We start from the raw sequence: 20,994 nt of genomic DNA on the forward strand, positions 1-20,994 counted from the left end.
ATCTGCCTGGGCTATAAAAATCCATAGCTATTTAACAGCGGCCAAATTGAAATGTAGCATTTAATTAATAGGCAGGTCAGTGACCAATACAGTCATTGTTAAGTATTAGATTGATTCTTATAAAATTGCCAATATTTGACCATTTAATCTATAAAAATGTCAGTTTGATGTGGATTGGCCTAATATACACGGAAAAAGGACTTGCTAACCTTGTTAACAGAATTAGAGGCATTGATTTTACCACATGGATTTGGGGCAAAGCTTAATGAATACATGTTAAAAACCTACACTCCACTTTCTTCAAATTTCTTCCTCTTTCTACACGGTCAGCTAGAGCATGGCAAGATTTTAGCTTTGAATTTGGCAGAAAATGGAATGACTGCTTAGGTATGTTTAGGCCTAAACCTTGGGTCAGACCCAGGTTGTCCTGGGGAACCCTGGTTGGAGATTGTGCCCCAGAAGTAACTATCTCTGCCCCAGCCAAATGGGGGACACCTGTGACGAGTTTCCCAGCTTGGGTCCATATTGTCTGGAACTATACCGCTCGGTGTGTCTAAGGGAGACCATGCGACAAATTCTAGCTGGGGAAATGTCAGTGAGAATCATCGGTCTCACTGCAGCACAGGGGGGAAGAAGATCATACTTTGTCTCTTCCCCCAGTCTGCCGACTGGGTGTCCCTTCAAGCCACAAAATAAACAAATCTGGGCCCTGAGTTACCATTTGGAGGAAAGCCACCCTGGGGGTCAGCAGACGAAGAATTCCTTCACCGGACTTGGCGCGGGGGAGAAAGAAACTGTGGTTTTGTGAACCTCGGAGATTGGGATTGTCATTACGGCAGCACAACCTAGCCCACCTTACTACCTCCCACCCGTCAACATCCTCAATCTCCATCTGTTCCCTCCATTTACCGCGTCGTTTCACTTTGTGTGGGCCTTGCAATCTCTGCTCTCTCGACCTAGAATAACTCCTCCCTTTTCTAGCTGGTAAACCGCCAAGATTCAGAAGTGAAATTTATTCAGTGTCCCTGTCTGACTTCTCCCGGCTGTTTGCTACGCCCTCTTTCCTCCCCTCGCTGAGCCTTGTACCCCAGCCTCGGTGAAATCACATTGACATCGTCATCTTCTCCAAAGTCTGTGAGCTCTTGAAATGCAGACACTAGATCTCATTCTTTATGTTCAGGGCGCCTAAAATAGCACTTGGCATGTAGGGTTTCTCAGTACATGAATTTTGGATGAGTCTAAGTGAATCGGGGTGTGAGGGTTCTCTGATTACATCCTCTAGTCAGCTGACTGTGGGCTGCCGTTGGTCAGAACCGGATTAGAGACCTTGAGTCACTGCAGGTCTGTCCCGGCACAGCTGGGCACTGCTCTCAAAATCAGGAAAGCACTTAAAGGGAATGCACAGAATAAAGAAGTGGGTCCTCAGAATTTGTCTTTTGCTATTCAGCGAAGGTTAGAGGAAACAAAAGCTTTCTCTTTCTCAGAATGTGTGTTTTTAATGGCCGTGGACCACGTCAAATACGTGCTCAGCTCGAAAGACATTGGAAATTGGGACTTCCCTCCAGAATTCAGCCAGAGACTTCTTTGAGTTCCTTTGCTTCTCTCTAAAATTCAAATTTTTTTTTCTTTGAGAGGACAACAAGGGAATAAAAAAGTGAGCTCAAATGAAATGAGAAGTGCTTTAATAGGAACATTTTATTGTCTCTGCCCGAGTTTCTAGCATAGCTTATAAAGTGAAAACACTGCTTTAATAAAAATGGAATACTACTGGTTACACAAAAATCCCGTCCTTTCAGCTTCAAATCCACCCAGGGAGGCGTCCCTCATTCTTTGGGGCTGCTGACGAGGGCTGTGGTGGAGTAGGAGTAGGGGCTGAGCAGGGCCGCGATGGTGTAGTGGCGGAAGCCAGAGTCGTTCGCTGTGAACACCACCTAAGAGAGAGCACAGACAGGGTCCGTTTCTATCAGAGCCTAGAAAGGTGAGTCACCAAGAGGGAGACCACTGGAAGTCCAGTGCCAAGTTAATTCATTTTATCTTATGGTTTCTTTTTCTGGAACAGATTGAACAAAAAGCAAAAATCCAAATATGCCAGTAAGAAGACTTCATGGGAGACTGATGCAGCCCTTGGAACGAGATTTCATTCCTACCGCCTGGGTAACCAGGTCTCTCTCTCTCTTGCCTGTGTTTGTTTTTTGCAAATTCACACTAAAAATCAGGGTGGTGCTAGCCTGACTGAGGGAAATCACAGAAAGCCTAAGTGTTCTTGTCCATTTTCTTGGTTTTAGGAAAAGGAGGAGGAGAGGCAGTAACTGGCATTCAGTCGTCTGAGGACCGAAGAACGGGGACTGCCATCCTCACCGCACACCAGAGACCTGGAATTGTAGAACTGACAGGGAATATTCTTCCCATTTTAGAGATAAGTAAGTAAACCAGACCTCTGAGTTAGGGTTTGGCCCAAGTTGACACAGGACAGAGCCAGGTTAGAAATTAAGGCTTCTGTCTCCAAACCCAGAGATTTTTCTCCCTCTATTCCTTTGCAGTTTTTAACACAAAGAGCAAGTATGTGTTTATGTGTGTAAGAAGCAATGAAATATGGAGTAAAAGCAGTATGGGGTTCTCGTTACCACAGCAGAGTGTGCGGGGTCACGTGGGAATTTTGAAATAGACACACCTGGGTTGGAGCTCATTAGAGCTTCCTGATTGGACAGATTGCTGACCAAAGTGTTGTTCCAGGTGGTCATGTACTTCAGGCAGGGTTAGCAGAGCTTCTGAGACCCAGGCACCGGGGGAGTCTAGATGCCAGAGTGAGACAACTAGGCAGGAAGCTGGCTCAGGAGAGAGATGGGGGGCAGCGAGGAGGCCTTTAATCTTACTTATTTTGTATACAGGCCTTGGATTGAGCTTTGGACACATCCTGGATAAATGAGTTTTTTCCTCAAATGGCAGAAGGAAGCCTTGGTTGTTTGAAAAAAAAAAAAACTGACTGAACCATACTGAAAATAAAAACAGCATGAGGGCAAGAGGAGGGAGGAATCACCTTGGAATCCTGAAGGAGAAAAAAGCATTCCTTAAAGGCCAAGCGTCTGGAATCACCCAGGGAAAGCTTCTGACACTGACCTTGGCTTTCAGCTCCACTTGATTTTTCCTCAAAACTGTAGATGGCATAGTCTGCGCTCACAGTCCCACCAAGTGAAGAGGACGACTAGTTCTGCAGGAAATTTCCTAACCCTCTCGGTGAGTAAAACGGGGCTGCCCGGGTCACAGGCGAGGGAGCAGGTGGCTGACGCAGAAGTGTGGGAGGCCTGGGTCAGCAGAGGCTGGCGGGGAAGGAACTCACGGCTGGACCCCCAGCACCAGCCACAGAGGGGGACCCGGGACGTGCAGAGCAGCAGTGTGCTTTCACGTATGAATTTCTAGCATTTAGCAGAGTGCTGGACACATAGAAGGCTTTTATTTTCCTAATGTTAGTTGAATGAGTGCTAAGGGAGTCAGGACAGACAAGGAAGCTAACATCTAACGACGAGGAGCAACACATCGTGGGCCGTGTGGCCGTGAATCCTCTCGTTAGGCTGAGCCCAGGGCAGACAAGGGTTCCAAGGAGCCTGATCGTGTGTTCTGGGGTGCAGGCCGAGACTCTAGGGGCACGCGTTTTGTGGTAGGCGCCTCCAAGCCCTGCACCATCTAAACTAGTCTGTCTTGCTGCGCCACTGAGGCGGGGCAGCCAAAGGCTTCTTGGGAGATGGGGACCCCCATCTCCCTGGATGACTTGTGAGCCCCAGAAGTCAACCAGGCTCCCACGGTTTTTCTGGCAACACCGTCTACCAAAAGAACCATTTGATGTCAATTGAAAGTCTCATCCATGACTAAGCCACAGAGGATGGTTCCCTTTCATGCTGAGCTATTTTTGATGCAGTTATTTGATCTTTGACTCTGGCCAGCATGTCTGGATTCTCTTTCCGTGATAGCCATCTGTTTTAAATGACTTAAGGAATTACAGACAAGGAGGAGGCACCAAGACTGGGCCGTGGATCACTTGAAGGTTCCTACAATGTGGCTTGATTATTATTGTTTTTAGCCTGACTTCTTACAGGAAGAAGGCTAAGGCACACCTGAGGCTAAGCCCAGCTGGGGCCCTGTTGGTCATTATTTCTGCTCGTCCCTTTACTAGACTCTGGGCAAGTTATATCACTGCCCGGTGCCTCAAATTCTTCCTTTGTAAGATGAGGATAATAATAACAGCCCCAATGGTCTGTGGAGGAGGATTGAGTAGGTTAAATATAGAAAAGACAACAGCCTGGCACGTGGTGTATCCTCGACCAGTGTTATCTCTTGTGTTGCCGTTATCATCTTGAATTTGCTGTCTGGGATTAACAACAACAAAACAAGGAAAATACTAAAAAGCAACGTGCGTGTCTCTACGCTCTCACCTCTGCATATTCATGGAACGGGGAAATGCCGAGTGACTTCCAGTACGACTTGGTGTCTAATTCCACCTTGTATACCCCTTCCACAAACTTCTCAGCCGTTGTGAGCCCATGGAGCTCGCCAAATTCACTGGTTTTCCTAGAAGGTGCAAATTACAGGTTAAGTTAGGCATTAGGGGAATGAATGCCATGGCAAGGTGACACCACAGGCTCGTGCACACGCGCACATACACACACACACACTACGTATATGTGGGGGGAGATACATATATATCTACACATATATATAATACATATATGTGGGGGGAAATATATAGATAGATATAGATATATACACACATACATATTCAAGAAAGGGAGAGGGAAGGAAAGGTGAAATCCCAGTTACTGAAATTAACTGACAGGAAATTTGTCAGAAAGATTTCAAAAAGCTTATTCTAGATTTTTCTTAGGAGAACAGAAGGTATAGGTATAATGTTTCATCTCAAAAACAGTCAGTGCAATTCAGGGTTGGTGTTTGGATGAAGGTTCATAACTACCCCTTGGAAGTGGGGGCATGAGCTGCTTGGACTCTGCGGTCCCCATGACACCAGGGTCTTACTCCTTCCCGCCCCCTGCATGTGAGGGTGTCTTTCAGAGGTGGTACCACTTGAACGCACAGGGGGAACGCCAAAGTATAATGAGGAACCTGTACCTGAAATTATGTATATATTTAATCTTTTTAATAACACTTTGCTAACAACAAATACGAGGCAACTCTCTTTAAAAAAATAACCAGGGAACTTCTGTTTCTATACAGTACCAGCTCCATTGCTGATGTTAGAATTGCCCTCCATTAGACCTCAAAAACTGACAGATAAAAATGGAAATTGTCTTTACTAACTCTAATTGCCTTTCCACCTTTCTTCTTTTCTAGGAAGAAAATATTTAATTTCCTTTTTTTTTTTGTCTTGTCAGAAGAGAGGATTCCCATGAACATCTGAATATATTTGGTGTTCATTCTATCTCTTGCTTAGAATATTCTCTTAAGTACTTTCCACATTGTGCTTGGCATTTTAGATAAACACAAATGAATTCACAAATAAAAACTCAATTGAAGCCACACCAACACAAATGGTCTTCCCAGTGATGGGTGAAGAATCGTAATGCGGTTCTTGAGATTCAGTTAAAGCCCACAGAAATTTTCCTTCCTGGAGACGTAAACACTTAGCAGTATCGCTTGGTGCTGAGGGTTTCTTGGCTGCTCATTCGTTCAGTGAGTTGGTTTAGGTTTGCTAATGTGCATTTTCTTTGAAATTCGTGCTAAGGGAGATTGGAAAACACTTTATGAAAATTGTGCGGTGGCCGAGGAAGGTGAGAAGTCACTGTTGCCCCTGACGTTGGGTGATCGGTCTGTGGCCGTGCTCTGCTTACGTGTCTTTCTTGTCTGTGTCCTTTTGTTACCGAGAGCACCAGCCTCCAGCCTGGCGCGGAGCAGGTGCTCCACGAGCGCTGGTTAGACACAGCTCTGGATTCTGGCGGATCCAGATAAACTGCAGACGCGTGCCTTGTCAGTGCCGTCCCTCAAGTCCTTTCCTTTCATTAATAAACTGATACAAATTGTTCTTCTTGCCTAAAATTCCAAGCCAAGGACACTCAGCTTGAGTGTTTTGCAAGGGCACCGGAGAATCTGTGACACTCCTGAAATTGATTAATACGTGTGTGTGTGTGTGTGTGTGTGTGTGTGTGTGATTTCCTAGGCGCAGAGATCACAGTTTTCATTACCTTCTTAGAGTGGTCTGTGACCCAAGAACGCAGTGGACCGCTACTAGAGACAGAGGAGAAGCTGACTCCTTTTTCCTTTCCCGTCTGTCCCTTCTGGGCGCTCCCGGAGAAGCAAAGCAAGAGGAGGGCACCCTCCCCATGGCCTACTTGACCCCTGCCTGCATTCTCAATCTACTTGAAGATTCTTCAGCGAATGGTGTGAGGCACTCTCTCTTACAAGCGGCAGGGGAATGAGCTGCTAGAAGGAGGTCCCAGGTCCGGGCTTGTTGGGTAGCTTACCCGGAGGCGAAGGGCTCCCAGCTCTCATCAGCAGCCTTTTTGAACACTTTCACGGCCACGTTGACAGCAGGGCTGCCTCGGACAGCGTCTAGGACCTTGACCATCAGAGGACACTTGGATCCACCGGAGCCCTGGGCATAGAGAAGACCAGTGAGAGGTCAATAAAACCGGTAAGAGTGAAAGGATCTATTCTTTTTCTTATTTTAAGGTTTTATTTATTTATTTATTTATTTATTTATTTATTTAGCTCGAGCAGGGGGAGGGGGAGAAGCAGACGCCCAGCTGAGCAGAGAGCCTGACACAGGGCTTGATCCCAGGACCCTGGGATCATGACCGGAGCCAAAGGCAGACACTTAAGCAACTGAACCACCCAGGTGCCCCTGAAAGGATCTATCCTTGATGGTGTTAGAAACCTGGAACAAGGCAAGATGTACATGCCAATTGCATTTCCAGCAGTATATATGTTGATAGTTAATGAGCTCCCCTTCTCAGTGTAACAGAGACATGAGTGCTCCCAGAGCAAGGCTGGTTTCTGCCTCCGGACATGCTGCGATCGACCGGGGATGTGTCTAATGAATTTTAAGGGAGAAAATAGGCCCTCTGAGAGCAGTTGCTTTGTGAAGCCTCGCTATTTGAGTGGAATTACTGAAAAGATGTAATGTGCCATAGGACCCAATAGTTAGTTTCTCCCCCCTAGAGCATTTTAGTTCTCTGTTGCTGTAGTCATTCCCACTTACTAGTTGTAAAGTCATGCCAGACTATTTGATGACCCATTTAATAGTATTAGTTAATTCTTCTAGAGGACTAAAGAATTCGGTATTTGACTAGAATGGTGTCTGCCAAGCCTTTCAAAAATTAATCAATAAAGACATTTTGATTAGCTGAAGGGAAATGAACTTTATAAAAGGATCCATTTCTGAAAACGTGATATTGGTAGCTTCGCGAATATCACGTCTTTATTTCTACCATCTATCTGAGGAAATGGAGCGGAGGAGCCAGGACCCTGCAGGCCCAGGGCACCAAAGCAATAGCGGGGTGCACCAGGGTCCCAGAGCTCTGCAGAGCTTGACTCATTTTGAAGTTTGAATCAATGACATTTAAAAGCCTATGCGGGGTACCCTTGTCCTAGTAACAAAAGGCGGCTGGCAGAGCTGAGAGAAGTCACTTCTTTGCCTAGTGGACCTAAGGGTCTGTATAAAAGGACTTCGCAGAATCGAACACTCACCGCAGGGCCAGCCTCAGCCACGAGTACCAGTCCGGCGAGGCAAAGGAGGAGCAGACGATGAGAAGCCATCCTGCCAGGAACGCGAGGGCCTGTGTGGCGGCTGCCCCCAGCTTGGGGCTTTTATGCTCACTTCTCCCAAGCCATGCTGCTGATCCCTGCCAACTGACTCCAAACCTGCTGATTCTGATTATTGACTTAGTCAACAAAGAGAGAATAAGTAACTCACACAAATATGAACCTTGCCTAGAGAGATTAGAGTGTAGGAACATTAGCTCTATGAAATATTCTTATGCGTAACAGGTCATTGCCCGGCTAGATCACCAAAACAAAACACACAAAACCAAACATATTCTTCCCCCTGCTTGGCTGGAGGCAGCAGCAGCATTCTTGGGATTTTTTTTTCCCTCCCTTACAGATTTCTCTGCGTGGTTTTTTGTTTTTTTTTTTTTTGTTTTTCATTTTCTATATGTTTTGTCTTTCGTTTTAGATGCTAGACGCAAGTTGTAATACTCTATTTCACATGGAACGACGTCCGGCCTCACAGAGTTAAATACAGTGCATTAGAAAACATCACTTGGTATATGTCGGGCGGGGGGCGGTCAAGAGGAAAAACCTTTGACAGTGCTTGTATTTTAAAAAGCCTATGTTTTAGCCAAACAAACTCATCTGTAAGCTTTGCTTACTCAGCCATTTCTCCACCGGTTTTTGTGTTCTTCCCAGACAAGGTTCATCTCAACCCAAGAAATAATGATATATTTCAAACTGGCATTAAAAAGCCTAAAATACAGAGAACCAGATATCCTTCTTTTAAAAATGTTTATTTATTTATTTATTTTAGAGAGCAAGACAGCATGAGTGGAAGGGGCAAAGGGAGGGGGAGAGAATCTCAAGCAGACTCCCAGCTGAGCAGGGAGCCCAACGTGGGGCTCGATCCCACGACTCTGAGATCATGACCTGAGCTGAAACCGGGAGTCAGTTGCTTCACCGACTGTGTCGCCCAGGTGCCCGGAAAACCAGATATTCTTACTGCTTCTCCTGTGTTGATGGGCAGGAACAAGGCTACCCAGCTGGCTTTTAAACCTCAAGAATCATAATCCAGGGAAGCTGACTGACTCAGTGGAGTGTGCAACTCTTGATCTTGGGGTTGTGAGTTTGGGCCCCATATTGGGCTTAGAGCTTATTTAAAAAAAGATTCACAATCCAAATTTCTTGAAGGAAGTGGAGAGGACTGTGAGAACTGGAAGTTATGGTTGACAGCATATTCTCTTCCTCCTCCCAACTTACACACCCAGAAATTATCACTATTTCATGATTCACTGATCAAGTATCAACTCGGGTGTATGAATGCGCACGTATGTGTACGTGGCTTTGTTCGTTGATTCATTAAGACAGGTTTGTCTTTACAGAGACATGCGGAAGAGAGACAACAATTTTGGACAAATACATGTCAAGGATGGGTCGAGTTTGGAGCAGCGAGGGCTGGGAGGGCATTCCCAGAGCTGACGGAATCAGGCTGAAAGAAAGCTGATAAGAGATCATGAAGGAGAACGGCTTTCAGGGCGTAGTGGAAGGACAGGGAGGCATTTCGGGAATATGGAAATGTGCAAGTGACTTGGGGAGGGTGGGGTGATCACAGGAAAGCAGCAATGAGCAAATCCATTTCTGAGCATAGCTAGAAATGGAATCTTAGAGCCTTAGAGTCGGCTCTGAAGTGGAGCTGGAAAGTGTTTTGAGTTTGGAGACAGATAAACCTGAATCATCCAATTCCTACTTCTATTGCCCCATTTCCAGGATGACTTTCTGTGAGCTATTTAGTAACCCAGATGTGTTATGCTTATGCATTTGTAAAATAGAAATATCTAGGGCGCCTGGGTGGCTCAGTTGGTTAATCCTCTGCCTTCGGCTCAGGTCATGATCCCAGGGTCCTGGGATCGAGTCCCACATCGGGCTCCTTGCTCTGCTGGAAACGTGCTTCTCCCTCTCTCTCTGCTTGCCACTCCCCCTGCTTGTGCTCTCTCTCTGTCAAATAAATAAATAAAATCTTAAAAAAAAAAAAAGAAATATCTAATATTTTACTTTAAAGGACCTTTCTAGTAACTTTTAATATGAGATGATACAAAAGCTCTGGTGTCAAGGATAGACATGTATGGGCTGTGGAATGTTTCTTTAAATATTCTGAAATAGTTGCTAAAATTAAAAGTTGAGACACGTTGCATAAAAATTTGTGTTTCTGGCTTCTCTTGAAAAATTAGAAAAGATGGCAGCTCTAGGCCCACATTCACACATGACAGTGGGCTCTCACTCTCAGACATCACAACTCACTAGGCCTCCCTCCAGCTCTGAGGCTAGGTGACATTTCTAGTGGCCCAATCAGGCTCGAGCTTAGTTCTTTCCTTACGTGCCCTTGTTTGAGACATGCCCGTGTTTGTCTCATCTATGTTTCTACCTGGCCTCTTGGCAACTTGGGTTAGCCATTGCTGGCCTTCCAACAGCCATTTAGATAGTGAATAACAGCTCAGTTTTTTATTTTTGTTTTTGTCTTTTGTTTTGCCAAACAGACATCCTTACCTCCTTGAACGACTCCTCTTCAGACACAGTTTCTGGAGCCCTTATCACTTAGAACTTCCCCCTCTGTTAGACTCCCACTGGCTCCTGTTTTTCTTCAAATGGGATGCTCTGATGGGGGCACATGACCCAGATGGGATCAGGCCAGCACACTGGGCATTGAGACCGTTACTTCCCTTGACAAAGGGGCTCCACTGCCAAGGGTGCACCCTGAGAGCATTTGTACCGAAGTAGCTATGACCGCCCCCCTCATCATGACACTACCCGTTGTGACCTGTTAGTCACAATGATCTAAAATCACCATATATTATCCATCACCCTACACTTTTATCATTTATAAATTTGACTTTATCTGTTTTTCAGCTTTATGGAGGTATGCTCGAGAAATTGTAAGCTATTTGAAGTGTATACCGTGGTGATTTGATACATGCATACGTCGTGGAAGGATTTCCCACCATCTAATTAATTAAAACATCCATCACCTCACATATTTACCTTTTTTAAAAAAGATTTTATTTATTTGAGAGAGAGAGAGAAACAAGCGCGCACACAAGTGGGGGGAGGGGCAGAGAGAGAGGGAGAAGCTGAACGTGGAGCGGGACGTGGGATTTGATGAGGGGCTCCACCCCAGGACCCAGAGATCATGACTGGGCCGAAGTCAGATGCCTGACTGAGCCAGCCAGGCGCCCTTTATCTTTTTTATGTGAGAGAACATTTAAGTTCTACTGTCTTAGCAAATTTCAGTTATATAGTATAGTGTTACCAACTAAAGTTCCCATGTTTCACATTAGATCCTTAGACTTTATTCAACTTGTAGCTGAAATCTGTACTTTTATCAACTCTTATTTCCCCCACCTCCCAGCCCTGGCAACCACTTTTCTACATTCTGTTTCTGAGTTTGACTTTTTTTTTCTTTTCTTTTTAATTTAGATGCCACATATAGGTAATATAATGTGGTGTTTGTCTTTCTCTGGCTTATTTCGCTTAGCATAATGCCCTCTAGCTCCATCCATGCTGTCACAAATGGCAGGGTTTCCTTCTTTCTTGTGGCTGAATAATAATCCGGTGTATTTACATACTAATTTCATTTATCCATTCATTTGTCAATTGGCGATAGACATTTATGTTGTGTCTATATGTTGGCTATTGTGAATAATGCTGCAGTGAACATGGGAATATCTCTTTGATACCTGATTTTCATTTCCTTTAGATATGTATCCAAAAATGGAATTGCTGGATCATATGGTAATTCTATTTTTAATTTTTTTGAGAAACCTCCGTACTATTTCCTTTAGTAGCCAAACCAATTTACATTCCCACTAACAGTGTACAAGGGCTCTCTTTTCTCCACATTCTGGCAAACACTATGTCTTTTCTTTTTGATGATCGTCCTTCTATCAGGTATGAGGTGCTGTCTCACTGTGGTTATCACTTATAAATTTTAACCTAATCTGGTAACCTATGTTTATGTCTTATCATCTCACCCTGTTAGTTCTATCTTCCCCTCCATCTTATTGACACCATTCAATAGTTGATTCTGTCATTCACTGCGTTAGTGTGCCCTCCAAGCCTTGTCCTTGGCCACTTTCTTGCTTTTGCCTTCTGAAGTGTCATTGGTCTGGAAATCATTAATAAAATTTGAATTTGAGCAAGACAAGGAGGTGGAGGGACAGCGGAGTCATGCAGAGTACGAGGAGCAGCGTGCATCTGATTGTTGAATCAACGATAAATTTACAGAGATAGAGGTTATTTTTAACATAAAAAGAAGAGAAAAATGTTGGCAGAGACCTACAGATCAAATGGAGATGGTCTAAAGTGAACGTTAAGAGAGTGCAGGAGAAGGAGCTACAGTGCCTTTTAGGTGAGAGAAGAGCAAGGAGGAAGGAAAAAAGAGAAGAGGAGCGGAAATGCATTCTCGGTCAGAGGAACACTTGCCGGAAAAAATGGCAATGATAAATACAAGAAAAATCTAGTGTTTCCTGCCTGAGAGGCAGTCTGTGAGGATGACTGAAGGTCACATGGATAAACACAGGCACCCTAACATAAGAGGGCCTGCCTTTCCTGTGTTTGTTTGAGTTTGTGAAAGCTCTTGTAGAAAGATGGCTACAGGGGATCCACCAAGAGGGATGAGTTAAGGTCAAAGGTCACCACATTCCTGGAGTCCTAAGCGGTTGCTGTAGAAACTGTGCTCTAGGGCGAATATTAGCAGCAGTAAGAATCCATTGCCAGAAAACAAAATGTGCATTGTTGAGACATTTATGCTACAAATGTGTCTTCTCTTCCTCACATTCTGACCATGGGACTATAGGGTAGATGTTTAACTGAGGTAAAACAGACTAATTTGATGACGACATTCCTCCTATGATAGACTATGCAGTGGTTGATGGACAGCTCAGGCCTGCTCTTAATTTAAGGTTCTTCTGCTCTCTCCCTTATAATGAACAAACTTGTTTATTAATATTTTTAAAGTACAAGAGATTAACTCTCTTTTTCTTCATTTAGTTTCTGAAGGTGCCTGTGAACCGCTAGCCAGGGATCTGGTGACCCTGAAATGCTTATTAATTTTACTGCAAGTAAGCTGATTAGCCAGAGAGGTGGCTGGCCAAGTACTTGGACTGGGTCTCCGCGGAAAGAGTGGGGGTGGGGCGGTGCCTTGGATCTTTGCAGGGTAGAGAATTCAATTTTGTTAGCTCTTCCAAGGTGAATAAGCCCCGTGGGTTTGATTAAAGGTAAGCAAATCATAAAAGACTCATTTTAAAACCATAATACCAATTTAATTAATAGTCAGATGGTTGCTGAGTAAGCAAGGAATTACAGCAAAGGAACTTGACCAATTTTTTGAAAACATTTTATCCAAAGTACTGATGAGCCTAGAAAAGTTTCCTTACTTCACCATAGAGTATGCTTTTCTGGTGCACAAAATGCTTGTGTCTACCCTATCTGGCATGCCTTTCCTCCGAGATTGCTGAATAACCACGAAAAAGCCTTTTCCTTTGTCTTCCCTTCTTTCACTGTCCATGTGGACGATCACGCAGGTAAAGGCTAACATTAGCTAGGATACGTTAATTAGACCACATTTTATTTTTTATTAATTCTAATTTTAGTTTCATGGTTGAATCTCAGTGCCCGACCTAGTTGGGAAAAACAGTTGGGAACTCCCCAGTATAAGAATCTTCCATAGCTCTTATCCTGCATGCTGCCGTATTTGGGGACTGTATCATTGAAAGCAGCAACCATGGCCCCACACCAAGTTCTAGAACTGACCCTGTCGCTATCTGGGAGACTTTAATTTACTTTATGCCAGTAGCTCTGATGATTCAAAGTCAAGACACCCATGCCTGGGTCCACGTTCACATCTGTCTCAGCAATCACACATTTGTTAAGGATTTTATCCATAGGTAATTATTAGATGAAGTTAGAGTTTTAGTTTCTAGAGCCACTCAGAGTTCACCCAGCCCTACTTACGATGGAAAGAGGTATAGACAGGAGAGGAGATACCAGGCTCCTATCTAGTTGGCAGGTTTTCTTCGTATTTCTGTTTTTCTCTGTAGCTTTCATGCAGCTGGTGTGGCAAAACAGGCCTGAGGTTGCCTGCCCCTTAGATGGGGCTACGTGGCCATATCCTGTGAAACATAAGCAAGAATCAGGGTATGGCCTGATGAAAAGATAGTATGGAACAGACTACTGTTTTCTCCAAACATGTCTTTGTGATTGGCTGAGAGCTTAGCTCAGTTCACCAAGAGACTGCCCTGGGGTTTGGGTCCATTGTACCAGCTAGAATGAAAAGAGATTTATTCAATTGATTTTATCTCTTTACCATTATCACCTGTAGAATCAGTTTAGAGCCATCATCCAGGATCCATGGCTCAGGATCCATATTTTGGTGACTTTTATGTATCTTTCAGTTTTGGAAATATGACTAATAAAGGGATAGCTTCTGTTCATCAACTGATTAAAAAACAAGCAACTCTTGAGCATTTTCTGACTGTGTGCCGTGTGCTAGCCATCACCCTGAGAAATATCCAGAAGCATAGTTTCAAAGTTGCTTATAATTTAGTTATTTTTATTTTTTAATTTTTTAAAATATTTTATTTGAGAGAGAGAGAGAGAGACAATATTAGTGGGGGAGGGGCAGAGAGACAGACTCCCCACTGAGTGAGGAAATGGACGTGACACGGGGCTTGATTCCAGGACCCTGAGATTACCACCTGAGCTGGAGTCAGATGTTTAACTGACTGAACCACCCAGGCACCCCCTCGAAGTTGCTTATAACTCAGTTATTAAGAAAATACATTTGCCATTCAATGGGAAACAGGTGATGAGGTAGGCAATTTATTCAGAGAAGGAGGAAGTCACTTTCAGGTTCATGGAAAGCTTCTATAAGAAGTGAGATTTAAGGGGTGCCTGGGTGGCTCAGTTGGTGAAGCGTCTACCTTTGGCCCAGGTCATGATCCCAGGTCCTGGGACCGACCCCGCATCAGGCTTTCTGCTCGGTGGGGAGTCTGCTTCTCCTTCTGCTCCTCCCCCACCTGCTCGTGCTCTCTTTCTCTCAAATAAATAAAAAAATCTTTAAAAAAATAAAAGAAGTGAGATTTAAGTTTTATCATCAACGAGAAATACAATCTAGGTAGGAGAAAAGGAGCAGTGCGTGCGATTTGTGTCCCATACAAGTAAGGAAGCATTTGAAGGGTAGATGCTGGATGGGGCAGAAGAAGTCAGTGGAATGCACACTGTGGTACATGGAATAGAGGAAAATCCGAAATCCAGGATTAGGAACCGAGCATAGAATTTGATGGAAGCCTCAGTTTTAAAGGCTAGACAGAGAGGTTAAGACCAGGAATGAGAATAGTAATGGGGATAACAGAGCAAGCAGGTCAGGAGGGGTAGCTGGAATTCCAGAGCCTGAAGTCTGGACTGAAGACGATTCTGGATGCTGTTCTTCCCCCAATTTTCCATTCCTGTAGGAATATAAGATCTGGGGCACCTGGGTGGCTCAGTTGGTTGGGCGTCTGCCTTCGGCTCAAGTCATGATCCTAGGGTCCTGGGATCAAGTCCCGCATCAGGCTCCTTGTTCGGCGGGAGCCTGCTTCTCCCTCTCTCTCTGCTGCTCCCCCTGCTTGTGCTCTCTCTCTTTCTCTGTCAAATAAATAAATAAAATCCTTAGGAAAAAAAAAGAATGATAAGATCTGTAATAGCACTTAGGGTAAATGGAAAAGTCTGCTCCATTTGGAGGTGATGAGCCTACTGACCGGGGCTCCCCAAGCCCTACCTGGCAACTCCAAGGGCAGAGGGGATCATCCCTATACATCCTGTATCCTCCATTTGTTACACATGGATTGCGAATTTCAGCCATTGAGACCTAGTTCTAAGTGTTTGGTTATATTTGTTGTCACTCTTGCTGATTTTATTGGGCCCTTGGAGCCTACTTTGTGAAGGATAAGGAGGTGGTCTGGGCACTGAGCTGTTGGGACAGAGCGCCACGGAAACCAGAGTGAGCCAAAGTGCAGAAGTGGAAGAGTATCAGGTAGGGCCTGAGGATGCAGAGCAGAGCGGAGTCTACTGTATGGATGTGGACTGTATAAGCCTAAGCAGAGGAGCCAAAACACAGCTCGGAGTTGGACTGTGCAAGCTCTTTAGTGCTTTCCTGAGAAGTCTGAGTTTTATTTATAAGCGAGAATGTAAACCTTCCTGATAATTTTTGAAAATCTTTAGAACGATGCTGTGGCCTGTCAAATGGGCAAATACATACTCTTAATAACTAAATTATATGCAACTTTAAATATATGATTTTGATATCTCCCACTGTGATGGGACCCCTTGGCTCACCTTCAGAAGGTGTTCAATTATAGTGAGCCTGGAACACTCTGCCTCATGAGGTCAGTGAGCTCATTGTCACTAGGAGGTCCATGTGAATGCTCACTGGTCATTGGTCACAGGTATCATTTCGATGTCATTGACTTCCTTTATAATCCTCTATATTTAATTTTCGGCACAATGAGGTTAAGGACCCGGGCAAAAAGACAGAATGAGCCCCAGCCCAGCACCACTTGGCTGTAATCTAATGGGGTCCACTGGCATACATGGAAAAAGAGAATGGCAGTCATCCCTGGGATTGGTTAGTCGTGGAAGGAAATTGTCATGTTGGCTGTTTGGATGGAAGATTTGTAGTTTTACGGACGGGACTTTCCCCAGGGTAAAGAAGAGTGCTCTGGAGACTTCCCATGGAGACAGAAGACATGTTGCCATCCTGACCTGTGAGACCATTGGGTTTGTTACGGAATATCACTACACCGAAATGTTTATTTATGCTTCAGCATCTGTGAGCTTGGTCACCAAAAGTCCCATCTCTGAGATTTTAGATGAAACAGTGGTTCCAAGCTCCCACAGTTGACTTTGGACATTGGTTGGCCCACGTGAATTGGCAAATCCACACAGGTAATGCCTCTGAGGAAGAAGACCAGCTGGGCTTCACGTGGAGAACTGACCTCCTACAATGTTACGATAGTAATCAGGCTGGTGTGGTGTCACTGGTTTCCAAGGAAGGGACACTGTTCAACAGACAGAGTTAAACAGGAGGCTACCAGAGGGACAGGGTGTTGAGGAAGATGGAGGGTAAAAATGATTTTCTATTTTAGAACTTAAGAAGATTAGAGAGTGTCTCTCTGACAGAAAAGACATAAGGCAGTGAATAAAAATAGCAGTGTAGTAAACCGAAGGTCTTATTTATGGAACGAGAGCATTTGCATATCTAAAGGCAGAGGGCAAAGCGACAGTTCAAGTTTCGCCCTACTCAGATGGCTCTGCAGCAACATCACTGCTCATCCATTTTCCACGGAATCTGTTCTACAAGCTCCTGCCAAACTCATCTTCTTAATGCACACCTCTGATTACATCACCTCTCTCTTCAAAAGCTTTCTCTCGCTCCCCATGGCCAGCCCAATAAAGTCCAATGTCCTCTGCGTGGCATTCAGAGATGGCTGCGTCTTAGCGCTTCTCCATCTTCATTTATTGCTGTGGTTCCTCAAACACCAGCTGAGCACTGAACGGTTCCTGTGACCTGCCACCCTGTGCCTTTCTCCCCCACCCTTGTCCACTCTCCTGCCCACTTTAACTGCCCGAAGGGCAAACAAAGCTCCCAGAGGCTTTTTAGTGTGTGAAAGACAACCCTGTGTGGAGGGTGAGGCTTGAGGCAGACGTTTTCAGAGAAGAAGGAGCTTTGGGAGCCTTGCAAAGTGCTGGTGAAGGCCATGGTCACAGAGAGAAAAAGCCAGATGAAAGACAGTTATGAAGGTAGTATTAAGAGATTCTGGTGCCATTAGCAATGGAAGGCGAGCGAGAAGAAAGAGTCAAGGAGTCATGACTGGAGTACTTTAGCCTGGGAGGCTATTTAGATGATCAAATTATTTGCTCTTACAGCCAGAAATATGAAAGAAAGTGAATCTAGTTTGGGGCATGTTGAGTTTCAGGGGTTGAGAGCCAGGCGTCCATGTCCAGATGGTGGCTGGGAAAAGCCTGGGAGATGGGGCTTGGTGAGGGTGGGAATCAGCATGGGGCTGGAGAGTCAGAGTCAGGAGCATTCGGGTTGGATTCCAGCATTTGGAGGTCACTGAGAGCCATTAACAATGAGAGGTTCGAGAATGGAACTCCGGGGTCAACTAACGTTCAGTCAGTGATAAAAGCAAAAAAAGCCTGAAACAGAGGTTTTTCCCAGGCAGAAGTTTATTTCTGTCTTGGGAGGTACTTTCTACCTCTCTTGAACATTTATGACATTCTTCAGGCTTGTTGTTACTCAGTTTCTCTGTCCAGAAACAATAGTGCCTTGAAAGAAGAGGCAATGTCTTCTTACTCTTTGCACCCACAGTCCCTCGTGCAGGACGCGGCACACGGGAAATGCCTAATAAACACTTCTCGAATGATTCCATAAACTGACGAGGTCACTTCCAGCTGCAGCTAGGTTTTGCTTTCTGTCTCAGTGACTCAACACTTGCATTGCCCTCTATAACTGACTTGCGGCATTTCTGATCTTGGCCAAACAGTCTAACTGCCATTTGCCTATGTTCTAGGTTGCACGTGCCAGACGGAGCCAGGCTGAGTCTGAGCTCCTGTGCTCCTGGTTGCATCCCCTGACCCCGTACCTTTGTTTCCCTGCCTGCTTGCCGGGGCCCATCTTCACCCAAGGGATATTCCATGGACCTCTATTTGGCTTCTGTATTTGCCTGAGGACTCATTTTCTTCATCTTTGATGATGGACTCAAATTCAAAACTTCTTTACTATGTATGATTCGGCAGGACTCGCTGCTGCCTTGACGTTGGATTGCTTCTAGAAGACGCACTCAAGAAGACAATTTCACCTCGATTTTTACTTAACTCAGAACAGGTTTGGAAATGGGAACAAACTGCTTTATTCTGAGCTGTTAGAGAAATCTCTTGTGTCTTTGGGGTCAGAGGAGGAACTTCTTCCCTACCACACATCCTGGATCAGTGTTTCCTAAAGCATTTGGCCCCAGACCAAGAGGGTCAGCATTCCCTGGAAACTTGTTAGAATGTAAATTTTAGAGAGTCACCCAAACATACTGAATCAGAAACTCCGGGGGTGGGGCCCAACCATCTGTTTTGACAAGATCTCCAGGTAGTTTTAGTGCGCTCTGTATTTTGATATAACTCATGTTAAGGAGTGAGGTTGGGCCTTGGAGTCCAGAGTCCAGTTTCTTTAACAGCTCTGCCACCACCTAGGTGGGTAACCTTGGCCAAGTTCCTTCACCTTTCCAGACTTCAGGTTTTTTTCTTTGTAACATAACATTTTTGAGTCAGCTGAGCACAAATTGGAGTCCTAGTACTCTATGGCTCTTTGAACACCACAAAGAGAACAACACAAATTCTCACGGTGTTAACAGGGGAGAGTTTCAGGGCTGGTTGGATACATTAAAAGGGCTAGGCTGGCCGGTGACCAGGTGCCTGCGGTCTCTAATGACCTCCAACCTTGTTCAGAAACAAATCCGCTTGGCCAGGTGTTCATGAGGCAAATAAGAACCTCTTTGCCAAAGTTCTGTGTTGAGAGAGGTTAAGCGAATGATCTACGACATATGGGTTCTGTTGAGTCAGGGTCCCTTACACTGGTATAGAAGGAACTATTTGCAGATATTAGTAGCTTAGGGAGACTGATGCATGAACAATGATCAACCCAGATTTCAACAGGCAACAGAATTACCCAGATAGTGGCTTAGTGCTGCTTGCTGCTGTGTTTTAGTTACTTATGAATTCAGCAGAGGAGCTCGTTCATTGTGTTCTCAATTTAAAGAGTTTAAACTACAAGGTCACTCTGAAAATGAGTGCTGATTCTTCTAGAGAAGTAAACCATGTCATTAGCTGCCTGTATAGTCAATACAATTCCCTTGGAACACAACTCAGCTTCTATTTTTTTAATGCATATTCATGCCAACACTATAATTCTTCAGTTGGGACAAATGTCTGCATAAAAAAACAAAATGAATATATCCATAGCTTTATTGGAGTCACGTATAACCCCAGTTGGCCTTTTTCCCACTGTTTAGTTCTGAGACCCGCTCCAAAGTCTTCATGAAGATAAGTCGGCTGGCACTGGTGGGTTTGGATCAGCAGTTTTCCCAACAGCACAGCTGGCCCCCAGCATTTGCAATCTCTTATCCCCATTCCTGCGGGTGCTGTGGGGCTGAAGCCGGCTGAGACAGGTAAGCTGCCCCATCTGGCATCACGCCCATTCCCCAGAGTCCCTCACTCACTAAGCTTCTACCTGGAGACCTCAAGGCCTGTCGACATGCCATCTATCGACTCACTGCCCATTTTTATTTATTTTTTATTATTATTTTTTAAAGATTTTATTTATTTATTTGACAGAGAGCGAGAGAGCACAAGCAGGAGGAGCAGCAGAGGGAGAGGGAGAAGCAGACTGCCTGCTGAGCAGGGAGCCTGATGCGGGACTTGATCCCAGGACCCCAGGGTCATGACCTGAGCTGACAGCAGATGCTTCACTGACTGAGCCACCCAGGTGCCCTCACTGCCCATTTTTAAAGACGGTTACAACTATGAATAAGTGGGACATGCCTGCTCATAGTTGATTTTTAAATCTCTTTGTTGGCCGTGCTGGGGAAGGGAATATTGATGAAAAACTCAGCAGAACTTTTGTGTGAAGGAGGCAGTCTGAATTTTTGGTGCCACCACTTTTTTAAAGCCTTCCAGCTATCTCCCCACTTTCCTGGACCAGGGCCGTACTTAGATCTGTCCACACCCACCGTGGCTATGGGGGCTGCTGGGCAAACAAGTCTTTGTCTTGCGAGGCAGCCGAGCAGAGGGGGGAATGCATGGGCTTCGGTGTGAGGGAATCTTGGTTTGCATCAACTTTGCTGGACCCTAACTGTCTCACCTGGGTTTGCTGACACAGTCCGAGAGGCTTAACGTCCTTCCCCCCTAAACAGCGATGAGAATAGGGAGGATTGAATGCACCAGGGGACAAGAAGCACAGCGCAGTCATGGGTGCACAGTCATTCACGATGTTGGTCTAGTGGGTAGAGGTGGATGGGGAGACCGGCATGTTTGCCTTATCTTTTGTTTAAGCAATTTAATCTTTGGCTCTGTTTGTCGTGGATACTCTGCAAAGGAAGTTGCAAGCCCGTGGCTGTCCATTTCCAGGGCCCAGCTCTTTGGATAGGAATCACTCTATCGAAACCCAGTTTCAGATCCGTTTCATTTTGGCCCTGAATG

The 20,994-nt window shown here is 45.0% G+C and overlaps 1 protein-coding gene across 1 annotated transcript; it reads right to left on the bottom strand.

Moving 5' to 3' along the window:
* Nucleotides 1-1,677: 1,677 nt before the first annotated feature.
* Nucleotides 1,678-7,849, bottom strand: TTR (transthyretin). The gene is made up of 4 exons (XM_026496148.4): nucleotides 7,693-7,849; nucleotides 6,468-6,598; nucleotides 4,428-4,563; nucleotides 1,678-1,931 (listed from the first exon to the last, which is right to left on the bottom strand). Exons 1-4 carry the CDS (start codon nucleotides 7,759-7,761, stop codon nucleotides 1,824-1,826), a joined length of 444 nt encoding a protein of 147 aa, XP_026351933.1. The 5' UTR covers nucleotides 7,762-7,849; the 3' UTR covers nucleotides 1,678-1,823.
* Nucleotides 7,850-20,994: the final 13,145 nt, after the last annotated feature.

Source organism: Ursus arctos, unplaced genomic scaffold (genome assembly GCF_023065955.2).
Source record: "Ursus arctos isolate Adak ecotype North America unplaced genomic scaffold, UrsArc2.0 scaffold_17, whole genome shotgun sequence".
NCBI classification, from domain to species: Eukaryota; Metazoa; Chordata; class Mammalia; order Carnivora; family Ursidae; genus Ursus; species Ursus arctos.